This window comes from Glycine soja, chromosome 2 (genome assembly GCF_004193775.1).
Source record: "Glycine soja cultivar W05 chromosome 2, ASM419377v2, whole genome shotgun sequence".
In the NCBI taxonomy this organism is placed as follows: Eukaryota; Viridiplantae; Streptophyta; class Magnoliopsida; order Fabales; family Fabaceae; genus Glycine; species Glycine soja.
In genome coordinates, this window is record NC_041003.1 from 12,883,672 (window position 1) to 12,908,673 (window position 25,002).

The 25,002-nt window shown below is 30.6% G+C and overlaps 2 protein-coding genes across 4 annotated transcripts; both read left to right on the forward strand.

Moving 5' to 3' along the window:
* Positions 1–2,856: 2,856 nt before the first annotated feature.
* LOC114388254 lies at positions 2,857–4,726 on the forward strand. The gene is made up of 2 exons (XM_028348662.1): positions 2,857–2,925; positions 3,025–4,726. The coding sequence occupies exon 2, from the start codon at positions 3,164–3,166 to the stop codon at positions 4,553–4,555; it is 1,392 nt and encodes a 463-aa protein (XP_028204463.1). The 5' UTR covers positions 2,857–2,925; positions 3,025–3,163; the 3' UTR covers positions 4,556–4,726.
* An 8,884-nt stretch (positions 4,727–13,610) lies between these two features.
* LOC114388264 (choline/ethanolaminephosphotransferase 1-like) lies at positions 13,611–24,106 on the forward strand. Of its 3 annotated transcripts, none has more exons than XM_028348683.1 (20): positions 13,611–13,764; positions 15,055–15,252; positions 15,962–15,971; positions 16,078–16,128; positions 16,449–16,526; positions 17,104–17,179; positions 17,272–17,294; positions 17,372–17,472; positions 17,683–17,777; positions 17,876–17,944; positions 19,263–19,332; positions 21,139–21,202; positions 21,278–21,318; positions 21,419–21,503; positions 22,231–22,293; positions 23,053–23,111; positions 23,204–23,256; positions 23,382–23,454; positions 23,662–23,705; positions 23,868–24,106. In XM_028348683.1, the coding sequence occupies exons 2-19, from the start codon at positions 15,116–15,118 to the stop codon at positions 23,681–23,683; spliced, it is 1,170 nt and encodes a 389-aa protein (XP_028204484.1). In that variant the 5' UTR covers positions 13,611–13,764; positions 15,055–15,115; the 3' UTR covers positions 23,684–23,705; positions 23,868–24,106. The 3 variants fall into 3 exon arrangements, with proteins under 3 accessions (XP_028204484.1, XP_028204474.1, XP_028204491.1); XM_028348673.1 differs by having other exon boundaries at positions 13,615–13,764; positions 15,050–15,252; XM_028348690.1 differs by having other exon boundaries at positions 13,620–13,764; positions 15,058–15,252.
* The last annotated feature ends 896 nt before the right edge of the window (positions 24,107–25,002 follow it).

Below are 25,002 nucleotides of genomic sequence, written 5' to 3' on the forward strand. Positions count from 1 at the left end.
GATCGAGTCCACCGCAAAACATCCTCTCAGCTTTCAAACACCTACAAACCAATCCAGATAATTTCAGTTTCGTACAACATATTCATTTTATTAAATCACTCATAATCATGAACATTATTACCTGATAAGTATTGAACGCATCCGAACAATCAACATGTGGTTCATTCACACCACATTCTTCTTCATTTTGATAATCCATATCCATTTCTTCAGACATTATACTTTCATACATCTACTGATCTTCGTCCATCTTAACAATAAATAGAAAATTTCAACACAGACATACAACACCTAACTGAACTATACATAACATACAAAACTATACATAATAACTCATCGTTAGTAAAAAGCCAAAACCCTATATCATTATTCTACACGTATAAACAATTCAAATAAAAATTGACAATAATAAAGGTTAAAATTTCAAAAAATGTAGAATGTTACGGATTAAGTTGATCTGTAAGTCTTTTATGAATCAAGTTGATCTGTAAGACTTTTACGGATCAAGTTGATCCGTAACTTTAAAATCAACATGTGAATCAAGTTGATCCATAAAATTCTTATGGATCAACTTGATCCGCACGATCTGCGGTACACCAGAACGCACATCCAACACAAATGCGTATCTCGTATGCTGCCGACGACCACTACAACACTGAACACTGATACCTTCACCTTCACCGAACCTAATTGTCGCAAGCGAAGTACGACAAAGCACTGCGCACCAAAGAGAGAAAACAAAGGAGAGAATGCACAAAAATGGAGAAAGAAGCACTCACTGTGCCATTTTTAAAACATAAAAAAACTTTTAAAGGAGAAAGAAGACGCAGGGGCAGTTTTGAGATTTTTTAAAATTGTTGGGTGCACCTAGCAACAACAAAAAATAAAGCCATAAACTTATGAGAGTTCAGTGTAGTTTGATCTTTCTTCTTCTTTTTTTTTTTTTACGCACATCCAACAATTATTTACAAATTTTTTAAGAATTAAAAAATTATGTAATATTATTATTAGTTATTTTAATTATTTATCATATTAATAAGAATAAAAAAATTAAATTTGGAAAAGTAAAAACTTGGCATTTTCATGGAATTTTTTTTATGGTAAACTTGTTAAAAAAAACATTTTAAAGAAGTATTGTTTGTCAAGAATTTTACTTTTATTTAAATGAATACTAAACATAAAGAAAAACTAGATTCTCAGAGCAAGGTTCTCATGAATCGGGAAACTTTGCACCTATGAAAGGCCTAGAGCGTTCAATTTTCTTTAAACTCCAAATTTCATTTTTGTTAAACTCCACCTTACTGCAAGTGCAAGAACAATTAGAACCTTAATTCTTAATTAGGTTTCTTCTTGTGACTGCATTCTGAAGGAAATACTTACTCAAAAGTCTCAAATATATGATAAGTGTTGATGGATTGAATTGATTCTATTTTGAAGAAAAAAATTATTTTATTCAACTATTTTGATTTTTTTAATTTATCATCCAATCCAATTTAAAACGATTTGAATTATATTAGTTTTTTGTTTCTAATCCTACTTTTATTTTTTTTAAAAAATATTAAATAAAATATAAGCTATATAATAAATATAATAACAAATAATATTAAATGTCAAATTTTTATTTATCTTTCATTATATAACTAATTATAGAATATTTGTTAACTCAAATAATCTGTAAAAATATCTTTAATTAAATATAGTTTCATAAATAAATATAAATTATATGATAATTTTATAAATATATAAGAAATAAAAATAAAAATGGGTGATATTAGTTATATTATAAATTTATGAATATATATATATATATATATATATATATATATATATATATATATATATATATATATAAAATATTGGTATGGAACAATTTCTAAAATTAAATTCAAAATCTTATCCAATCCAATAAATAATTTAATTTTCCAATTTTTTTTTCTCCGTTTGATTTTTTATTTATTCGGTTTTTGCAATTGTTTGGATCACTTCATGGACACCCTTCTTAGCTAGTCCATTTAATTGATGAAAAACATAATTTTTTATTTTAAAAATAGTGTATACAAATTATCAATATTCATATTTTAAAGTAAAAATATATTCAGTGCGTATTCAAAAATGTAAAAATGTCATAATTAAATATAACTTGCAATTTTGATTTATTGGTGTCATTTTCTCCATATACTTAAATGGTTTACTATAGTAACTTTGATTGAAATAGTAATCACAAAAATTATCAATTAATTAATATTTTTATAACAAATATTATGAGTTTAGGATAATTAAAAATTAATTAATTATGTATTAATGTTCAGTATTAATAAAATTATTTGTTAATATGATTTTATATCATTAGCATAAATTTATAATATATTAGTAATAATTTATTGTTTTTTAAAGAATAATTTATTGTTTAAAAACTGCAATTGTAGTTGTCCTTTCCTTGCTGTATGTCAGCATGCGTGACGCAAACAATTCATTTCTATTTACATGCAAACTTAACCAACAATTTCGTAGAAGCCATGAATAATTTATTTGTTGATCACTATTTAAATATTTTTAAGGTTCATACTGGCACATTGTGAAGTCTTTCAATTCTCTTGTAGCATTTCTTGCAATCAAAGAATTCTCACCACTAAAACTGGATCGAAATGTTTTGTAAGTATTTTTATTGCACCTATTTCTTTGGATCATGGAAGAATCATGTGCAACAAGTTCATAGTTTATAGACAAGTTGAGTCAGTTGACCACTTTGAGTATTCTACAATATACGTCAAGTTCATGAATCACGGGTTGGGAGGGAGGGTTACTATTATTTTATTTTCAATGAATAGCCATTAGCCAAATGCAGTTTTTAAACATATATTGTTCACAATCTTGTTGTGTGATGTCCTCTCTTTAGCTAGAGCATTTGCTTGTGTTTCTTTTATGGTATGATCACTACTATTCACTATGATGTGCCTACATCAGTTTTCATTTCCTTCAATTTGTTTCTCCTAGTTTCTCATCTTTTTTTCTTTTTATCCGTAGGAATCGAAGACAAATATTAAAGAGTTTACAATAACTCGGGTAACCTACTTAATTAGCCAACTGAGTTAAACTCTCGTGATTCTTAGTTTCTCATCTATAGAGAGTGTCCAAATATTTTTAATTTTTAGGAGAGCAGCCAATGGGGAGGTCATGCTTTCCCAAATGCAAGCTTGCCAGAATAATGGGTTGGATACAGATCATTCTGGGAGGGTTGGTCATCTTGGTAAGCCTTTTGAGTCTCACTAGATTCTACTCAGCAGGATTTTTCCTCCACAATGAAGATATATGCCAACACTTCTACAATCTGAGGGATGTTTCTGATGGTTTTGATGTCAAATCATTCTCTGATAGAGTTGGAGAAGTGATAGACATGTTGGAAGCTTTGCAGGCCAAGCTTGAGTCAAAAGTTCAAGAAATGGAGAAAAACAAAGGCACCATGTTGGACAAGAAGTTTCTAGAGGATCAAATAGTTAGCCCTCTTCATAGTGCTAATGTTGCTCTAAGGCAGATTCGGGTTCCCAAGGTTGATGAAGGGACGAACTCCACAGTGAAGGAGGATCATTTGATCAATTTTTTCATCATTGAGGAAATTAGAAAGTACATAACCCCAAAGGAGAATAGGGTTGGTAAGATCAACCTATATGGGGCAGACAAGGTTTACAACACAATAGGCCATGCTTGTGTTTTGTACAAGAAAGAGTTAGAGAAGTACATGGACTATGACATTGGCTCCTATTGTGATGATGATTGGAATTTGGCTCAGAAGCTTATGCTTAATGGGTGTGATCCTTTGCCTAGAAGAAGGTGTTTGACAAGGGCCTCAAAGGAGTACCAAAAGCCTCACCCCATCAATGAGTCACTTTGGAGACTACCAGATGGAAGAAATGTGAGGTGGGGGAATTACCAATGCAGAAACTTTGAGTGCTTATCTAGCAAGAATCCAAAGAGGGGTTACTCAAAATGCATTGGATGTTTTCAAATGGAAAAAGAAAAGTTGAAATGGGTCACTAATAATAATAATAACTCACTTGTTGTGGACTTTTTGATCAGTGATGTATTGGCAATTAAGCAAGGAGAGGTTAGGATTGGACTAGACTATGGCATTGGCACTGGCACATTTGCTGCAAGAATGAGGGAGCAAAATGTGACAATTGTCTCAACAGCACTCAACCTTGGTGCTCCTTTCAATGAGATGATAGCACTTAGGGGTTTGGTTCCTTTGTATGTCACATTGAATCAAAGGCTTCCATTCTTTGATAACACTATGGACTTAGTGCACACCACTGGTTTCATGGATGGTTGGATTGATCTTTTGTTGTTGGATTTTATATTGTATGATTGGGATAGAATTCTAAGGCCAGGAGGTTTGTTGTGGATAGATAGGTTTTTCTGCAATAGAAATGATTTGGATGACTATATGTATATGTTTCTTCAATTGAGGTACAAGAAACACAAGTGGGTTATTTCTCCAAAGTCAAAGGAAGAGGTATATCTCTCTGCATTGCTGGAAAAACCTCCTAGAGCCATATGAACACAATCAATTTCTTGTCCTTCTTTTTTCTCCTAATGTTTATTTATGTGGCTGTATTCTTTGATGTGTAATCAAGATTTTTTCTTTTCTTTTCTTTTGGATATCTTTCCTGGTACGGATTTTTACCGGAATAAATTACAAAAAGTAATGCAATCTTCAATGTGATGGTTCCTTGTATTGAATATCCTACATAAGAATTTCTCTTCATTATCAAAAAAGGAAGAAAAAGAAAATATCAGTCTCGATCCGACGTATTTTTAAGCCAAAAATAAATTAAGTTCATTTATTAAAATAACTAAAGTTTTTCGAAAAGTTTATCTTTCAAGCCTTTTAGATACAAAATCATTATTAAATTATTATAATCGAATTCATTTAACACTTATTTTTAATCGATAATGAAGTTAATCCATTTAATCATAGTTGATCTTTAAATAAAATCTTATTAGTTTTATTTTAAAAAACTTTTCTGTAGAACAGTTATAAGAATTGTTAATATCATTTTATGTCAATTAAAATACCATTTTTCATTTATATATATATATATATATATATATATATATATATATATATATATATATATATATAAACTTTTAGTTATGTATCATTAAAAGTTTATTAATTTACATAAACCACTTACTTAAAAATTAAAAAGCATTTATAGGAATCAAAATGTATGTAATTAGTTATTTTCAAGGACTATAATAATAACAAATTATTAAGTTTGAAGATTAAATTGAAAAGTTAAATTTTAAATAGTCGTGTGGATGGAATATAGCAACTATTAACTATCACATCACCACTGGAGGTGTCACGTAGACATGGACGTTAGGGATAACATAGATGAATTAATGGCAAGATCAATCTATCGCACTTTTTACATATTCAGATATTAAATTTAAATTTTTCATCTTTTAAATATTAATCTATGAGCACAACACCTCATATTTTCATAGAACAAAATGGACATTTAGTATTTAGCCTAAATTTAAACACAAATAATCTTTTTTCACCTTAAGTACCTTTTGTTTTCTTTTTGCATTGAAGTTAGGATCTTAATGGTCTCATTAGACCTTGCAATGAAATTTTCACCTCTCATCTCTCAATCTTAACACTTATTTTTTCCCTTCTCTCAACCCATGACGACATATCCGTCAACGACACACCCCCGTGACGACATCCCTTCTGCGACAGAATACCCACTATGATGACATCCCTTCCTCAACGACACACCCACCGTGATGGCACCCCTCCCTCCTATGATGGCTCCTCTTTCCCCGCCCTCCCTCCTATGATGGCTCCTCCCGTGAAGGTTAGTGTCTCATTCTCCCTTTTCTTTTCTTTTCTGCTTCCTCCTTCTCCCTTCATCATATTCAATTAACTACAAAAAAGCTTTTAGAATGGCCTTTCTATATGCAAAAAATGCTTCTAGAATGGTTGTTCTTGAAGCATGTTTACTTATGAAAAGATCATTCTGGAAGCAGTTTTTTCTTTAAATTTGAAGTAGCCTTTCCGGAAATATATTTTGTATCTTGTAGAAAAGGGTATTCCAGAAAGCACTATTTTGGCTTATGGAAGGACCATTCTAAAAGCAAAAATTATAATTTGGAATAGCCTTTCCATAATTCATTTTGTATCTTCTGGAGAAACAAATCCAGAACTCAAAATAGGAATGTTTTTCCATGGAGAAGAGTTGAGTTGGAGAAGAAGAGAAGAACAAGAAAAGAGAGGGTCTGAACTTGCGCTTGATACAAGAAAAAGAAGAGGAAGAGGGGAAACATAGAAAGAAGATAAAAGGGGTAGGTTGAGGTTTTTCAAAAAATAGGAGCTGCAGGAAGGAGGTGTAGAATTCAATTGCCTACGATTTGGTCTAGCCTACTCAAACGGCCCATCTATAAGTTGAACCCATTTTGCCGGGACCATTTAACTTTCATATAAATTGCTGACCAGGAAAAAAATAATGTGATTTACACGGACATAATTGAATCAATTTTTCCAAAAGTATTTATAAGTGGAAAAAATAAGAAAAATAAATAAATAATTTTAAGAGCTAACATAATTTTATGCATTAATTAAATATAAGTTTTTAGAGAAACTAACACCAGAAAAATTCTATAAATTAACTTATATTCAAAATAATTTATATGCTATTAAAGTGTCTTCTATGAAGAATATTTCAATAAAAAAAATATTAGTTAATTCAAAATACATGTTGTTATCATTAATTTAGAGATAAAAAATGGAAATGATATATTAAAAGAGATACAATGTTAAGAATTTTTTTAAAACATCATCATTAAAGAAAAACTTATAAAAACACTCAAGTTGAGAAATAGTTCTTAAAAATGCTCTAAATGAAGAATAATTCCTAAATGCACTTTCATTCAATACAATTATTTTAATTTATGTATATAGAGAGAGAATTAGAAAATTGTTGATTTTATCATAATTATTTTTTAAAAAAATATGTTTAAGGTGATTTCTAGTTAATTAACAATATATAAAAATATTTTATTCAGACACTATATAAAATAAAATAAAATCTACTTAAATCACAAAAACCTACTTCTATTTTATTCAACATACTTTCAATAATTATACATCTAAAAGTAATATTTCATTAACATTTTTCAAACAACATTTATTATACCCGAATATCTTCAAATAAATGTTTAAAAAACAATTCTTTCAAACTAAAATCAACTTTAAATATACTTCTAAAACTGAGAGTCATATACTCATATATCTTATTAATTATATGCCCAAAGCTAGTATATCTAAAATCATTTAAATAACAGTCTTATTAACAAATTATATATCCAAGAATGCATGTTTTTTATTAACAATGTTTAAATAATATTTATTATACTATAACTATTTTCAAATATTTTTTTCCGAAAATAAATCTATACTTTTTCACACATTTTAAACTAAAATTTAATTTATCTAAAATTTAATTTGTAAATTTTGCCCAAATACACGTACATTAGGACACTATTTAAATTTAATACCTGATATTTACCAATTAAAATTAAAAAAAAAACTTGTGTGTGCTTGGGAAGTCACTTTAATAGCTTAAAAGCTACTTACTTTAACTAACTTTTAATCAGTTAGCTTATAAATGTTTAATTTTTCATCTCCTAACTTTTATATAAATATATATATATTACTTGTTGCATTTTTTTTATAAAAGTAATCGTGTGATTTGTGACAGTGAATATTCTAGGACGTTAGAAAAACACCCACACAGACCCCGCTTCTCACCTTCCCGGCAATCATCCAAAGCACATGCAGCAACACGCTCTTTGCGTGTTATCAGCGGCGGCAGTGGCACTGAAGTTAAATAGGGAGGTTGGCGTGACAAGAGGGAGGCACTCAAGTTAAACCAGCATGATTGGCGTTCCTATTCTACGCTGCGGCTGCAATCGGATACATCTTCCTCCTCTCATCAAGGGTTTTCGCTTCCGGTTACATGCATGCCGAACTTCTTCTTACATGACCTCACGTCGTTGTGCGTGTCCGAAAGACCCTGGCAGAGTTCATGGCCATGCTCGCCGCAGTCTTAAATCTGATGGTTGATTATTTCTCCATCAGTTATTTCAAGAAGAAACTTACTACTACAGTTGAATCCATAGTTTCTTCCCGGATTATAAATGTTTAAAACTGACGGAAAAAATGTGGATTCAGATTTCTTCTTGAAGTAATTGATGGAGAAAGAATCAGAGTGAAGAACCATCAGAGTGAAGGCCGTGGCGAGCGTGACAAACTCTTGGGTCTTTCGGTTAAGCACATCGACCGTGAGATAATCAAAGAAATCCAGCATTACGTGCATGTAACCAGTCGCCGGAAGCAAAAGCCTTGACGAGGACAAAGACTTATGAGTCCAGTTGCAGCCACGGAACAGGGTAGAATAGCAACGCCAATCATGTTGTTTGGGCTGATAGTAATGTATTGGGCTGATTACTTTTACGTATCAAATGAACCTAAATTTAAAAAAAAAAATTCATTTATACCTATTTTAATTAAAAATAATACATGATAAAAAATTATTTTTATATATTAAATTTAGTTCTTTAAATTAGTCATATATTTTATATAGTTTAATATATTGAACTTGATTATATGTATTTCTTTAATTTTTATATAAATAATATACTTTAACACAAAATAAAAATTTGTTCTTATATTTTAGAAACTATTTTTATTTAGTTTCTCAACTGTATGGTCTATGGAAAGTATTTTTGTTTGTGACATGTTTAACGTTAAAATTTGTTCATTTTTCATGAAGAATTAAAATCGCAAATCATCATATTATATACTATTATTTTTTAGTCTCCTATTTTTTAAATGTTGTGGGTTTTTAGAATATTTTAATTTTATTCATTTTTTATTTTCAAAATTTAATTAGGATTTAAGATAATAGTAATTTTCTTCAATTAATTATATTTTTACCATCATCATCTAATCTTTAATTATTTTATGCATTTATCAATGACAAAAACATACTATAAGCTTTAAATAAAATGTAAGATCCATAAAATTTTGTAATTTTAATAAATTTTATAAAGAATGTGTTGCTAACATTTATTTTGTTAGTGCAGCTAGGAATACATATGAAGATTTTTATTTGACACTAAATTAAAGACCAACCTGTTTTGAAATAAAGTGATACATCCAATTGTAATCCATGATCAAATCCCAAATTTTGATTAAGGTATTAAGTGTCAAATGATTTATGTCAACAATTTTTTATTTGCTAACATTTATTTTAGGATTAATATACGTTTGCTATTGTAATTTACTTGATTTTTGGTTTTAGTCCTTTATTTTATTTTGAAAATCATCCCCAAAATTGATTTTTTTTAAAATTAATCCCGGAAATCACTTATGTGATTAACAATTATAAACATCAACAAGTGTTACATTAGCAAAATGTCATAAGTGTCATGTTAGCTAAAAAATATTATGTGAGAAAAAATGTCACATTATTTAAGACTAAAAAAGATAATTTACTAGGATTAACAATAAAAATAAATTTATATATATGATTTATAAAGATAACGACATTAACAAGAATAGAAATGAGAGTTAAAATTTAAATAGAGCTCTTGCAATGTAAATTCTCTTAAAAGAAATAAATTGAATTGTTCGAACATTTGATGGGATAAAATTATTGGATCAAAAGAATTACTTTCAAATTATCGAGACTGAAAGACATGAATAGTAAAATTATGAATAAATAATTCTAAAATAATAATAATAAATACCGAGAGTGTATTATTTAGAGTAACGGGACAGTTATTAACTATTCATATGATTTACTTATCTTTACTTATAGAGAGCCCCTGATCATTTAATTAACGTTTCTTATTCCCATGCTTCATCAAGAAATAAATAAATTTCTAGGCAACTCTATGGTAGTTTGGTAGTTTAACAAGGACAGAGAGATTTCTCTGTTGAGAGTTCATGCTTCACAGCATCTATTTTAAGAGAGTTTAGCTTAGCTAACCTCTTCTCCTGAATACTGACTAGTGACTATACTACATCATATGCTTTCTGTGAGATATAAATATTAAACTCACCTATTGATATCCCTTCTTGAGGACTCCTTAAACTGAGTTACAAGAGAACATATAAGCACAATATATATATATATATATATATATATTGTATCTTTATAAAAATATTTCTCACACAAGATTAAGAATATTAAACTTAATCTTATGATTATACATGAATAATTAATGATCACTTAAAGAAGTTAGGTAACTTATTAATGTTACGCGTTGATTGAGCGCCTAAGTGGTATTAGGCTTGGTTACATGATTCAGATTGTGACATCCTTTATGAATGGGTGAACTAAGTTGTCTCGACAAGAGAGAGAAACATGTATGGAGAAGAGAGAAAAACTTGGGAGAGTCAGGATGACCACAAAGATGGGGTAATCCAGTTGACAATCAAAATCTGTCAACATCAAAGGCATGCTAGCATGATGGACAACAAATTTGTTTCTACTTCAAAACATGATGGGAGTAAATAAAAAATAAGAACCCATTAGAAAGCAACTGTTAAATGCAAACCTCACTTTCATCGATACGGTCAGGTTTTTTTTTTTTTCTTGATGAAACTATCCCTTCTCAATCACTACATGTTCAAGCTTCAATTTGCTGGAAGCTCTTTTCAACATGCAACCTTATAAATAGACTTTTTCATGTCCATCTCAATATAAATGATCCACAAGTCACACTAGATTGAGGGCAATATACAATATTGCTAAGTACCTCTATAGATTGAGCAGTTGAGAGCCTATAAACATGGACAGGTTTTGTCTGTGGCATCTATCCATGACTTGTAAATCCATTTGAGGATTATGGAATTCAAACAAAAAAGATTATAAATTAAACATTGTAGAGCAAATAGATAAGATGTGAAACAATGAAAATGGCAAAAAATACCAAGTCATTGTCAGAAAGAATGCAAGTATCACCTAGAGAGAGGTTAATTCCCTCCCAATCCCCAGTCCTAGTAGTAAGAAGAAAAACTCTACCATTTCTATTTACATCATTGAAGTCCTAGATCTGTTCATGAGCAGAAAAGTTACCCATGAACTAGACTTAAATTTAGCCACTTCAATCTGCGATTAGTGATTAAGAACAACATTTGCAAATACAACATCAAATGATAACACAAGTATATTGCAATTAGCATTCATGTTCAAAACAGGCTTAAAGCTTCTTAATCTACTAATAGTATGCTAACTAAAATGGAAATGGCCAATAATACTTTAGTTTTAATGAAATAATTTATGCATATAAATAATGCATAAAAGAAGACAACGGAGAAAGCCTGTCGTTTATATATTTAAGATATGATTACCCAACAACTATAATAATATCTTGGTTATCTAGGATACATGTGTAATCTTCAAAAAGAAAGTGCTTTTATGATATAGCATTTTGTTCAGAAACTACTCTTTATAGCTTTCAAGAAAAAGACAACTTTTCTTCTGGAATTTTCTTTTTCTTCCTAAAATTGTATCTATCATAAAAATTCTAAACATCTTTTCAATAAGCAAAGCACTTAAAAAAAAGCACAACCAAATATTCACTTAAAAAGACAAAACATAGACGTGTTATTCATGCATTAGTACAAACCAATTGAAGAAGCTAAAGACTATGCAATATAAAATATTTAATGCCTAAAACAAAATTGGGTTGATAATTAAAAATACATAACAAAGAAACAAATAAGAACCTGTTATTATTTGTTGCTCCATGTTGCATAAAATAAAAACATAATACCATGTTATTATTATTGAATTGCAAACAAGAAAATTAGATATCATATTCAATTTTCTTTCAAATCAAAACAATAAAAGAAATCAAGAAACTAGGAAGTAAAAAATTAAATAATTCCCAACTTAAAAAAGAATTCAACAAGCTATAATATAGGGTCTCGAAAAATCTAGCCTACCTTGCTGCTACCAACCATATAGCTATAAAAATAACTAAGCTTGTTCTTTATTGCTGCCATGCTTGTGCACCACTCTTCAAAAGTTATTTATAAAGAGTAAACCATGATACCTAGTTCGATTCCAACAAATAAAAAGTTATATGCAAAAAGAGAGAAATATGCACACATTATATATGCACCTTACAATAATCCCTTCTCTTTCTCTAATTCATTAAGCTGATTTCCTGATTCATTCAGTGAGAATTAATTAATTGATTTATAATTAATTAGAGGTTGTTACATGCAGTGCACCTTACCTTTTTTGGTAACCATGTTTGGCGTATGGAGTCTCTTCGCCTTTTGCTGCTAAAGGTTGTGTTACCAATTACCACAATCTGTGCACTGTGGTTAGAAGACTGTTGCAGCACTCCAATTTGGCTTCGTCGACCTGCTTTTAGTTCCATTTCCAATGTCAAAACTGCCTTATCCAGTTACCTATTTTTATTATTTGTGCACAAACAAACATTAATACAACACAAAACATCAAAACTTATGTCACCAGGTCTGCCTTCAATCAGTTTCTGTTTGGAAGAATAGAAATTTAATTTTTCACATACTTTGGAATAAAAATGCACTACAATTTATATGTACATGTACTCTCTCGCTTATGATCACAGTCAGGTCTGAGTGGTAGTAGTGTATTTTCAGGTCTGGGTGGTACATACTTTGGAACCTGCCTTTCCCCTCATCTTTTCTATCTCAATGCCGTGCCAGTAATGCGACTTTCAACTCATCATAGCCATGAAATTAAGATGGGTCTCGAGCATATCATGTGAGCAGGAGTGGAATGTTCATTGTAAAAAACAATCAATGCGTGAAGCAAAGTGTTTATATTGCTCTATAAATGCTATTATAGTTATATACAAAAAATTTCCCTACCTCGGCTTAACCTCGATGGTTTAATTTTGTTATATTATTGGCATTAGAAGCACAAAGATTTGATGCAAATTTACTAATATGATTAGAAACAACATGATCAAATCAAAGAGAGTGAATAGTTTGTAATTTCTCTTTTCTCCTGATCAAGGATAGTAGCAAATTGTATGTAACTTAGTTACTACAATAGCATTTTCATGATCCTTAGGTCACTTTTGCAAAAGCCACTCTCAATAACATGCTTTAGAATGAAACGAAAATTTATTCCGCTAAAAACTTATGCTAAGTACCAATCATGATGAGAAAGTGTGGAAATCTAGGATGCATCCAATATATATATATATATAATACTTTTATTCCAACTTTTAAATTTGAGGAAAATAACTATAATAAAAAAAATATTGCTGTTCTTGAGTTTGAATTTTGAATATATTGAACTTTGGCATAAACGTCCTAGAATTTCATTAAAAAAGCATGTGCATCGCATGTGATGTGTTTAGTTTAACGTAACTAAGACTGACAGCGCAAAAGCCAGGGAGTTTTGTGAAGGGTAAAATAGGGTAATTAATAAGTGTTGAACTCAAAGGAGCTAGCGTAATTTGCTCTTATGCAACTTTGGAACTCTTTTAATCTCAACCGTTTAACTAATCCAAGGGACTGTAATTGTGCTGGAGACAATGTAGTAGGCTGTAGAGGATCCGCATCCAACCGCGAAGAGAGGTCTCTCACTCGTGACCTAACAAAGCTGGTGCTTCTTTTTCTCTGCAGCCTCTTCGATCCCGCTGGTGCTCACTTCGATCCCGTTGGCGCTCTCTTCGATTCAGGTTTGTTAATCTATCTTATTTCTCTATTGTTCGATTTCTTGTTGTTGTTGTTGAGTTTAGGGTTCATCCTTTGTTGTTTGGGGGCAAAGGTTGAATCAGTTTTTTATTTATTATTATTTAATTTTGAATACGTCACATTTCGTAAAATCCCACCCCGAGTCACTAATTTTTGCCTTGAAGTGCTCTATAATTTTGAATAATCATCCTGTATCAGTTTTTGTTGTTGTTTGGGGTAAATGTTTTTGGTACTCCTCCAGAATTGCTTTGAGTTTTGGTGGTCTGAGTATAATTTGCAGGGGGCATTTTTTTGCAAGGAAGGTTATGGTTTATATTCCATTTTAGGGATTTAAGCTTAAAAATGATGTTACTAATCTGTGAATGTGTGTTTTCACTTAAGTGAATTTCAGTAATAACCTGTAATTTGTGTGTGATAGATTGATTGGATTCTGCTACTGATTAGAGTATGAAAACATTTTCAAAAGTTGAATAACTTGTCATTTTCAACTATAAAAAATGGGATTTGGTGCAAGGAAGAAAATAACATCTTATCTGTAATCAGCTTGTTTGATTATATAGGTAATTGAGTATTCTTTGTGTACTTACTTTTTTTTTTTAATTTCTATTGTGAATTCTCTTTTAACGTGCTTTACACTAATAGTCTAAGGTGAGACAGTAAGAGGTGTCAAAATGTGCCATTCTGCACCAAAGAAAGGGCTAGAAAATGAAGATAACAATTAAGAGTCTAATATTTAACCATTTTTTTTGTTTATTTTCAAAATAAATTGACTAATTACCTTCATGGTAAAAACTATTACAAAGTTCACTTTACATAACTATTAGCTGGTTACTGCTAAGAGTCCTAAAGGCATGCTTGATGCACTAGCCTGAATAAAAAATTATTTACTCACATGATTAAAATAAGGCTGCTAAATACGACTTAATTTTTCCCTTTTGTTGGGCTTCTTTCATGGGATCTCATTTGTTTGTTTGATATGTTTTCTTTCCGCATTTTCATACTTTTTATATAAAATAGTTGTTTTCCCCCAATAGCTTTAGATTGATTCTGTTTGATTTGGACAACTCTTAAAAAAATGTATTATTTAAGTGTAAAATACATTAATAATTCTGGCCTTTTCTTGTCAGTTAATCAGTTTGCATTATGAATTTCTTTTCAAATTTGTTAAAGTTAATTTTGTGATATTCAAATTCAATCTGCTTTGTCAGTTTTCAACTGGGCATCTTGCAAATTCCTATATTTATTTGGTCTAGTTGTTCATTTTCAAAGTTTAGCAGGTTGTGCTGAGGCTTAATTGACCCTTGAAGCATATTTCGGAGTTTTATCAGAGAACAAATGGGATATATTGGGGCTCATGGTGTTGCAGCTCTGCACAGATATAAATATAGTGGAGTAGATCATTCCTACGTGGCCAAATATGTACTACAACCCTTTTGGAGTCGCTTTGTTAATTTTTTCCCCCTATGGATGCCGTGAGTACTTTTATCATTTGAAAGAAACTAAGTTTTTTTTCTTTGTCTTAATTATTTTATAATGTAGAAACATCTCTTCATTTCAAGCATGATAAATCATATTATGAACTTCATTTGGGCAGATTGAGTGTTATTATTCTAGCCATGGAACTTTTTTTATTTATAAATATTATATAATAATGTTGTTTTTGTTATAGTTACTGTAACTTGATAATATCATTATCAGTTTGAATGAATACATACAAAGTTAAACCTAGTCTTAGGATATCTTCATAATCTTTAAATTTTGGTTGATATATGAACGGCTGTTTTATTTGCTTTTCTTGTATTCACTTATTGTCTTAAAATTGCTGATACAACCATCATTAGAAGTTAGAGTATTCCCTATAGGAAATTTCCAAAATGATATTGTTTGCATAGATGTGTTTTAATTGTCATGTGGAATAGAAATCATCCAGTCACTTATAGTTGTTATCATCTGATGCTGAGGTTATGTGCATGTGAAGGGTTCACCTCCTGATTGAAATATTTGTTTGACATTTCTAGCTATAACCACATACACACACTTATTCATAAGATAATAATCATTTGCTCTTTGGCAAAAAAATGGTTTATTTTTTTGCAACTCTAGTTTTGGAGTTCTGAATACACTAACTCATACCTTTTTCTTTTATTTATCCTGATCTCTTGGCATTCTTCATCTCTGCAGTCCAAACATGGTATGCCTTTGCCTCCTTTCTTCTTGTAGTTTCATCTGTAATTGTTACTGTTGTTATCATAAACTACAACATTGGCACTGATGAATCATAAATTGCTTGATTGCAGATAACTCTTATGGGATTTATGTTCTTACTAGTGTCTGCATTGCTTGGTTATGTAAGTGGAACCTGAGGCCATTAGTCGTGCTACTTCCTAAATTGAAATCATAACAGTTACAGCTTTCCAATGCTTCACTTTCTTTTTCATTTTTGTCAAATGATGGAATGAAATTTGCAATTATAACAACGGAAACAACCAGTATATGAAGTTTTTTTTTTTGAGATTGTTGGTTAATTTCATGCTTTATTGTTAATTTCTTTTCTTGAACTATTCTTTACATGGTTAGGGTAGGGAATTTGGACATAATGAATGGCTGTATTGAAACAGTGAATTCCTAGATACATTATTATACTTAAATTTATTTATTTATTTTTCAGATATACTCCCCACAATTGGACACACCTCCTCCAAGATGGGTTCATTTTGCTCATGGACTACTTCTGTTTTTATACCAGGTATGATTAAATACTTATAGTGCAGTACTTTCTAAATTCTCTGTCCATTTGACATTAGAATCCATCTTTATGTTGGGTAGCTCTGTTTTGCTGCCTTAATGGCAATCATTGCTGATAAATTTTACTTATGTAATCAATTGCCTTGAATCTTGATCTCATTTCAAGCACATTAATGACTGTAGTGTTGTTTCACAATGAATCTAAATGATTTAAATTGCGGAATTTTTTAGATGCATAAACCTAGTGCTCTAATGGTTGAATCCTTTTATATTTATGATTGTGATATTGTTGAAATTCTTGGACCCTAAGTTCAAAACATGTTGACATTTGACCTTCTGTTTCTTATTGCAGAGGAATTTCCCAACAAAAAGAATATTTGAACATTTTTATCTTTTCCACATTGCCATTGTGATTATTTATATCTACTATGTTTAGTTGTTCCATGTGCAGTTTATGTCTTGGCAACTAAGGAATACTCATGGTTTATTCATGGAAGACTTTTACTACATGATGCCTTAGTTTCCAATCTTTGCTATAATTATTTCATTTATTCTTTTCTTGTGTGTGTGCACTCTAGACATTTGATGCTGTTGACGGGAAGCAAGCTAGACGAACAAATTCCTCAAGCCCATTGGGGGAGCTCTTTGATCATGGTGATTTTCCTGCATTGTGTTTTTCATTCTATTATTTTTCATTATGCTTACCTGTTTATTATTAATGAAGATGTTTTCAACTGTATTTGCAGGGTGTGACGCACTTGCTTGCACAGTATGTCTCTTATAGCTTTGGCTATTATTTTTAAATCATTGAAAGACAATAAAGATACTCTTCTGTGATATTTTCAGTTTGAAGCATTGGCTTTTGGGAGCACAGCCATGTGTGGAAGAAATACTTTCTGGTGGTGGTTAATATCTGCAATTACATTTTATGGTGCAACCTGGGAGCAGTAAGTTATCATGTTCATTAACATATGATAAATATGTTATATTATATTGTTTTCTTTTGTTTCCTTAAAATATTTTTTTAAGTTTTTATTAGAAAGTCACAGTATTTTTTTTTCATAGCATTAGCCACAAAGTGTTGTAATTGCAGTATAGGAATATTGTTAGACAGACTAGGAATATTGATTATGTTTTCAATGTTGTTTTGGATGCAGCTATTTCACCAATACACTTATACTGCCTGTTATAAATGGGCCTACAGAGGGTCTTATGATAATATACATCTGTCACTTTTTCACTGCTATCGTGGGTATGGACTTTCTTTGTGTTTATACACACACAGCTACTAATTTTTCTTAGAATCCCATGTATGTTGTTGTTATTGTTATTATTATTATGATTATACAGGTGCTGAGTGGTGGGTTCAGCAATTTGGGAAGTCTTTGCCATTTTTAAATTGGCTTCCTTATCTTGCGGGTAAGACATCTTCGTTATCTAGTATTCTTTCTGTTTTGGACCAAAAGGTTTATATAGCTATTTGTGGTGATTATCATACCTGTTCCAAGTTTCATATATAACACCTCCTAAAATGTATTTTTAGTATTTCCATTGCTGAAGGCTTTTCATGCATTTGGAGACAACTTTGTGTACATTTGATTGTCTTTTACCAGAAAAAAATATTAAATTTACAGCAATATGTCCTATTTTCAATCTAGCTTAGTTCTGCATGTTCACTGGATACCTAGATGGCAAGATGTCTTTGTCTGTTCAGATGCTTGCTTGTGTGTTATATTAGCTTGGTATTTAGGTAAATAGGCATAAGGAACATATTTTTACCTGCATGGATAAATAATTTTTGTGTGACTAACTGACTACTAAACTATACAGCCAATGTAAAACTTGTCGATATACCAAACATGGATCTAGTTTATTGTCTTAAGAGGGTACACCCTTTGCTATATAGAATATGTTCTTTAATGTCTGGAATGACAATTTTTTTCTCTCAAATTTTTTGCTGTGTACTACAGTATGTTCTTTACTTCAATGTTTGGTTCAGATAGCCAGCTTTTCCTTCTTAGTGTACAGCCCTTTAGTTTGAAGTCCTCAATTCATATTAATTTTTTTGGGCATCTTTTCATTTTTTGAAGTCACAATCTATGCTGTAACTTAAGATCATATTGTCAATATTGGTAGAAACCATTAGTACTGAACAGATCATACTATGTTTATTAAGACTTAAGTGTACTTGGTGTCATACTATGTTTATTAAGACTTAAGAGTACTTGGTGTGGATTTTTTAGTTTTCATTTTCAGTTGATATGTTTTTACTACTATTTAAAAAAAAAAAACGCTTCCTTGTTTTCACTTTGTTTTCTACCTTCAGGGATTTAAAAAAGAATTTGGTGAAAACAACAAAATCTTGTTTTTTCCATCTTCTTTACGAACTCTTAGAAACTAGAAACAAATAAAAAGTAAAGTGGACAGTGAACCTTATAATTAATAGTAAAAACATATCAATTAAAATGATATAAAAAAGCTAGCCAATGACAATCTTATATAATCATTCTTCTGTATTATCTAATAAACATGGAATAATAAAGTTAAGGTTGTCTCCTACAATAACATATTCAAGCAGGGTGGGTTCCATTTGCTTGTCCAGTATGATCTGAGCTTAGTATCCTTTGGGTGGTGTAGTGTAGCTCATCCTAATAAAGTATTGGTTTATATATATAGACTAAAGTCAATGTTTTTCATAAATCACTGCTTGATTTATATTTTTCTTTGTGCATTTCAGGAATCCCAACATTCAAAGCTATATTGTGTCTAATGATAGCTTTTGGTGTTACACCAACAGTCACATGCAAGTATGTATAGCTAAAATTATTGAAGTTGAATCTTCTTTAGCATGTGCAATACCCCACTAATTCTTGGAATAAAATTTGTTGCTTTTTTTCTAACACTGATATCTCAGATATTATCTTTAAGGTTGAACTATACCATTTGGTTGTTATTTTGTTACTAGTTATACTCAGCATTGATGGACTGAAACTGAGATCCAAGTATGGAATATAGAAATAACTAATAATGTCTTTATTGTATCTTAGAATATTGTATAGTTTCTTGGATGATCTTGTGGAGTGGTGTTTCCTGATTTCTTCTGGTTACTGTTGCCACCGATTGACTTGTCTTGTTCTCTACCCAGATTCGTCCTTATTTTGTCCAAATACACTCTATGTTGTAATGTACCTTTGCTCGAAGGGTTTCGGGTTTATTATGGCGCAGTTTTTGGCCTGTGTTCCTTGAACCACAGCTTCTTGTAATCCCCCAGTTGGTTCAAGGCCCAAACACCTGAGTTTCATCCTCATTTTGACATTTATGCTTTAGATGCTGACATCTCTTCCAACAAAACAACTATTCCAGTATTTCATTGACAATCATACCAGTGGTCACTACTATTCTTCCACTGATGGTCATTCAACTGACTTTTTTCTCATCTGTGATTCATACACTGATAAATTGGTTGTGATTCATATAAGCCAACCTCCTTTCTTGTATCAACTGATAATCATTTCTCCAATATGAATGATGAGTCATCCTTTTTGATGAATTCTCCATGGTTATGGTGCATACCAGCTTAGTTTTTCAAAGATATAGTTTGTCTTATTCCAGTTTATGAATTCACCTCCACTGAGCTACGAAGTGGGGATGGATTCAAATAAATTTTCCATTTTCTTATTTTTTCTGTTCCAGTTCTACCAATCTTTTACATTTTTCTACTGTTTGAAGCTTTCAAATGTGGATTGAAAAAGTTTGGGCTAGAGCTGTGCCTGTTTGCTTGCCAAAAAATATTCTCATGTTGATGATCATTGCTGCTGTATTGCCAAGTTATCTTTTTTGCAATGCTCATCTTTCTGATGTCTCCTGCATCCCTGAGTATCATTTCTAGTCATGTTTTATAGAGCCTACTACTTGTGAACGTGTGCAAGAACTAACTCATTTGTAACCCCTTAGAGCTTAGTTAGCTTTATTTTGAAGGTTAGAATTTGGAAAATATTTCATAGTAGATCAATATTTCTATTTTATTTTTAGACTATTTTAGATGAATTCTTAGGAGAGGTTTCTGGATTTCATTAAATTTCCTGATTTGTTTTCTTTTTTAATTAGGTTTAATTACTCTGTGGGTCCCTGAACTTTTTCCAAATTTTTAATTAGGTCAGGTCCTTGAACTTTTATTTTTGGTTTCAATTGGGTCCCTGAACTTGTATTTATTTTTTAATTAGGCCACTGAACTTTTAACCTCTTAATTAAGACTAGTAGGCAAGTGCTTTGTATCATATCATATTAGCCCAGATTAATTTATTATCCTATTATTTATAGTCTCAATTAATTTTCTCTTTCCTTACCTGAACCCTATCATCTCAAGACAAGTATTGGATTATGACATACTTTATTCTTGTTGTTATGTCCAATTGTCCATTTGATGGTATTTTAGAGTATGTAGAATTCTATTCCTTAAATTATCCAGAACCTGATAATAGTTAGCATAAATATCTCTGCATATGATATAAACCAATATTTTACAACATTTAGTGTAGAATGATCCTTGTGTTTCTGTAGGCTGTTGTCCTTAATTTATTTGATGGTCAACATTATCTTTTTGTTCCATACAGTGTTAGTAATGTTTATAAGGTTGTGAAGGCAAAGAACGGAAGCATGCCACTTGCATTGGCAATGGTAATACTCTTTTCCCATAGGATATTCTTTCTCTAAAATCTGGTTGCTTTGTTAACGTGTTTTTTTCTTTGGCAGCTTTACCCATTTGTTGTACTCGTGGGAGGAGTGCTTGTGTGGTATAACTCAACTTAAGATTCACCAATTTTGTTTGAAAGACATTCACGTTATTCTATTATTCTTTTGTTCATATAAGCACTTGGACGATTTTTGGTGCAGGGATTATTTGTCGCCATTAGACATCATGGGTAGATATCCACATTTAGTTGTCATAGGAACTGGACTTACTTTCGGTTATCTTGTGGTAAGATGGTTGTTTTTTAAATTTGAAAATTTGTTGGCTTTTTTATTTCTATTTTTATTAATAAGGACAAACTGCCTTTTTTTATGCCATGTTTTCTTTGGTGCTCATTTTAGTAGCTGGTTAGCATCCACTGGTGTGATTATTATTGGCTGATGGCTCTTTGTAGGATAAACCAATTTGCATAGGACTAGAAAGCTGTCAAAATGTAATGTTAATTGATTTGGTTTTGGGGTGTATTAAATATTTACGATTTTATCTGGTCTACCAGGAACCTAGTTTAATTTTAGTGTTACAATATATATTTTTTTAATACCAGAAAGCTTTCAATTTTTATTTTAATTAGAAGAAAACATAACATTTGAAAAAGTAAATTAGACTTTTGAAATTTGAATTGTTCAATAAGAAAAAAAAAAGAAATAAATAACTAAGAGAACCATCATAGTATTTTTAAATATATTCAAATTCACATATAAAGAAGAAAGACCCAGTAGATTTTGTACTTTTTTTTTTCTTCGATGGAAGAAAAAAAAGATTCATAAACACAAATTCATAGAAGAAAAATACTATATCGATAGAGTAAAGAAATCAATTGCCTACGTGGGAAAGCCGTATGCATCAATATGCAAAACATGCTTGTATGGTTATTGAATCTTATTTTGCCTCTGGCTTCCTTTTGTATACAACTCCATATATTATGATTTCTTATGAGGGAAGCTTAATTTTGCAGGGAAGGATGATTTTGGCACACTTATGTGATGAACCTAAGGGTCTGAAAACTGGGATGTGCATGGTATAAGCTATGTCACTTGAATGTTACTTTCTGAATTACTTTTTTTAGATGCTTGATTTGGCTGCTGTCCCTCATTATAAAACTTTGAAAACACAATGATGACACGGGTCAAAAGTTCTCTTCCTTTCCGTGAACTTCACTTTCATTTGTATTACTGTGTAGTTTCGAAGATCACAAATTTAGGAGTCTCATGCCCTTAAATTTCTTGATGTACTTTATGTTGAGAGCATTATTATGCAAATAGTGTCTAGATTCAGTGATTAGGAAACTGTATGCATGATTTACATTAACCATACATATGCAACCTCCTTTATGGAAGCAAAACACCGTTTCCACATCTCTGTCCACTCTATTTCAGCATCCAATATCTTTTTTCGTTGTCTCTAACTTTTAAGGAAAACCTTGGTATTTCAGTCTTGTCTTGAAAATTAGGTTTGGAATAAATTAACATGGAGGTATCATTGTGGACAAAGTATGTGTATATTTTGAGTGAGGTGTTTGTATTTTTGAAAAAATGTGTGATATGCATGATGGCTTAAAGTTTTAGATTATCTAGCACATATTTAGTAGTATATCAATATTAACATTATTAGAATTGTTTACTGATTCATATTAACAATGAGTCAATGTCTATCAACGACAGAATGACAAAGAACATGTTAGAAAACACTTTGATTAATCTATCTGGTTTCATTTGAGTGATTGATTGCTATTACTTTTGTTACATGATAATTGATATAAGCATAATTTGTTTTACAGTCCCTCATGTTTCTCCCATTGGCCATTGCAAATGTACTTGCATCCAGGCTAAATGATGGGTATGTATGATTTTTCATTCTGAATTTCATCGATATGTGCTTTTCATGTTCGTCTGTTTGTTCTCATAAAAATCCGTTTATATTTTTGGCAGGGTTCCTTTAGTAGATGAGAGACTAGTTCTTCTTGGTTACTGTGCATTTTCAGGTATAACTACCTTTTCTTTTTTCCCAGTGAAGCAAAATATTCTTAAAGAGAAAGAAACAAGTACATTAGAATACTTAATACTATGTCTTTCTTTTACTTTAACAATTTAGTTTCTATGAACACAGTGACACTATACTTGCATTTTGCGACATCAGTCATTCATGAAATTACCAATGCCCTGGGAATATATTGTTTCAGGTAAATTACCAAGCCTTATGTTGTTAAATTTGACATTTATCGCTCCCTTTAATGCATTTCCAGTTTATGAAATCTAATTTATTTTGTTAGTTCATGTAGAAAATTGGTTTTGTATGCTATTACATCAATCCCTGCTTTTATTAGTTCACCAATCTTTGCTAAGAACAATGGCCTTTGATTAATGTCTTACCTTTTGTTCAATTGCAGGATAACTAGGAAGGAAGCTTGAATCCACCCAAGATTTCCTTTAGGTATGCCCTCACTAACTAATAACTTCGGTTTTCGTACGTGTTCTTATTTCCTAAATTTTCAATTTAAATTTATAAATTAGCATTTTTGTTAGAACAATTTCAATTTTTAAATTAACATTTTCTCCGTGTTTTGCTAAGTCGTTATTTGTATTGTCATTTCAGCTTGCAAGTCAAGGAAAATACTGGCAAGGCTTTGGTCAGTACTAATTTTGCTTTATTTAACTAACTTGGATCTTTGTAATTATATATTGATTCTTAGATAGATAGGAGATCTATTTTTTGAAATACGAGTGTTTCAATTCAGCCACCAGAAATATTTATTTTTATTTTGAATATGACTTGAAAAAAATCTGCATATTGTTTATTTTTTAATATGTGGATTTGACTTGGTTATTTGAGTATGTATAGCTGAATTTAAAATAAACCAAAATAGAACTATAAATAGAGAATATGAAAATAGAGGTCAAAGTATATTTTGAGATTTTGACTCGTGGATTTTTACGAATTAAACAATACAACAGAGTAATTCTTTTTTTGCCTCTTGTGCTACTTATTAACATGCAGCAACTCATACTATATTATGGTGTCGATTTTAAATTGCAGCCACAAATTAAAAGTTGAGTTGCCATTGCGGTTTAGGCCTGTTTTACATTAAGAATCCCTTCTTTGCACTATACGTTTTAATATAAAATTTATACTTAAGATTATTTTGAACATATTTTCGTTACACTTAAATTTTAAAAAGGAAAAATTACTCATTTGCTCTTTAAAATTGCACAAATTTTTATGTTTTAGTTACCACATTTAACAACAATCCTTTTTAGTCTCAAACAAGCTCTTTTGTATCCTTTTCGGCCTTGGTTACAATCACCCCCCCCCCCCCCCCCCCCCCCCCACCAAACGGCCCCAAGGGAATAAGTAATGGATTCTTAGCATGTTTCCATTTCAAGATAGCTATTACTTTTAAAATTTTAAAAGCAAAAGAGAATCCAAACACACGGTTAATTTTAAACGAATATATGCATATTTTTTTATACATAAAAGAAAATATGTATATGATTATGTTATTTTTGTTTCATTATTCTTTAATTTAAAACAAAAGAAATTACAAATACAAATTAATACGGTACTTTTTCATGTCTCGAAGTGATAAATAACTGAGTTAAATCAAAAGTTTAAAATGATGTATCGTACCCTATGGACTATATATAGCTATTCATTTAGGCTGACAAGATCTATTCAGACTTTTTAGAATTTTAACATTGAACTCATCTCTTTCAAAAGTTTTGTCAAGAGC

What these genes read in the sequence shown, in the direction of transcription:
- LOC114388254 (XM_028348662.1), top strand. Translation starts at nt 3,164, where the DNA reads ATGGGGAGGTCATGCTTTCCCAAATGCAAGCTTGCCAGAATAATGGGT.
- LOC114388264 (XM_028348683.1), top strand. Translation starts at nt 15,116, where the DNA reads ATGGGATATATTGGGGCTCATGGTGTTGCAGCTCTGCACAGATATAAA. An exon ending in TGTCTGCATTGCTTGGTTAT is followed by an intron (nt 16,129 to 16,448) that starts GTAAGTGGAACC and finishes TTTATTTTTCAG; the next exon opens with ATATACTCCCCACAATTGGA. An exon ending in TTGGCTTCCTTATCTTGCGG is followed by an intron (nt 17,945 to 19,262) that starts GTAAGACATCTT and finishes TGTGCATTTCAG; the next exon opens with GAATCCCAACATTCAAAGCT.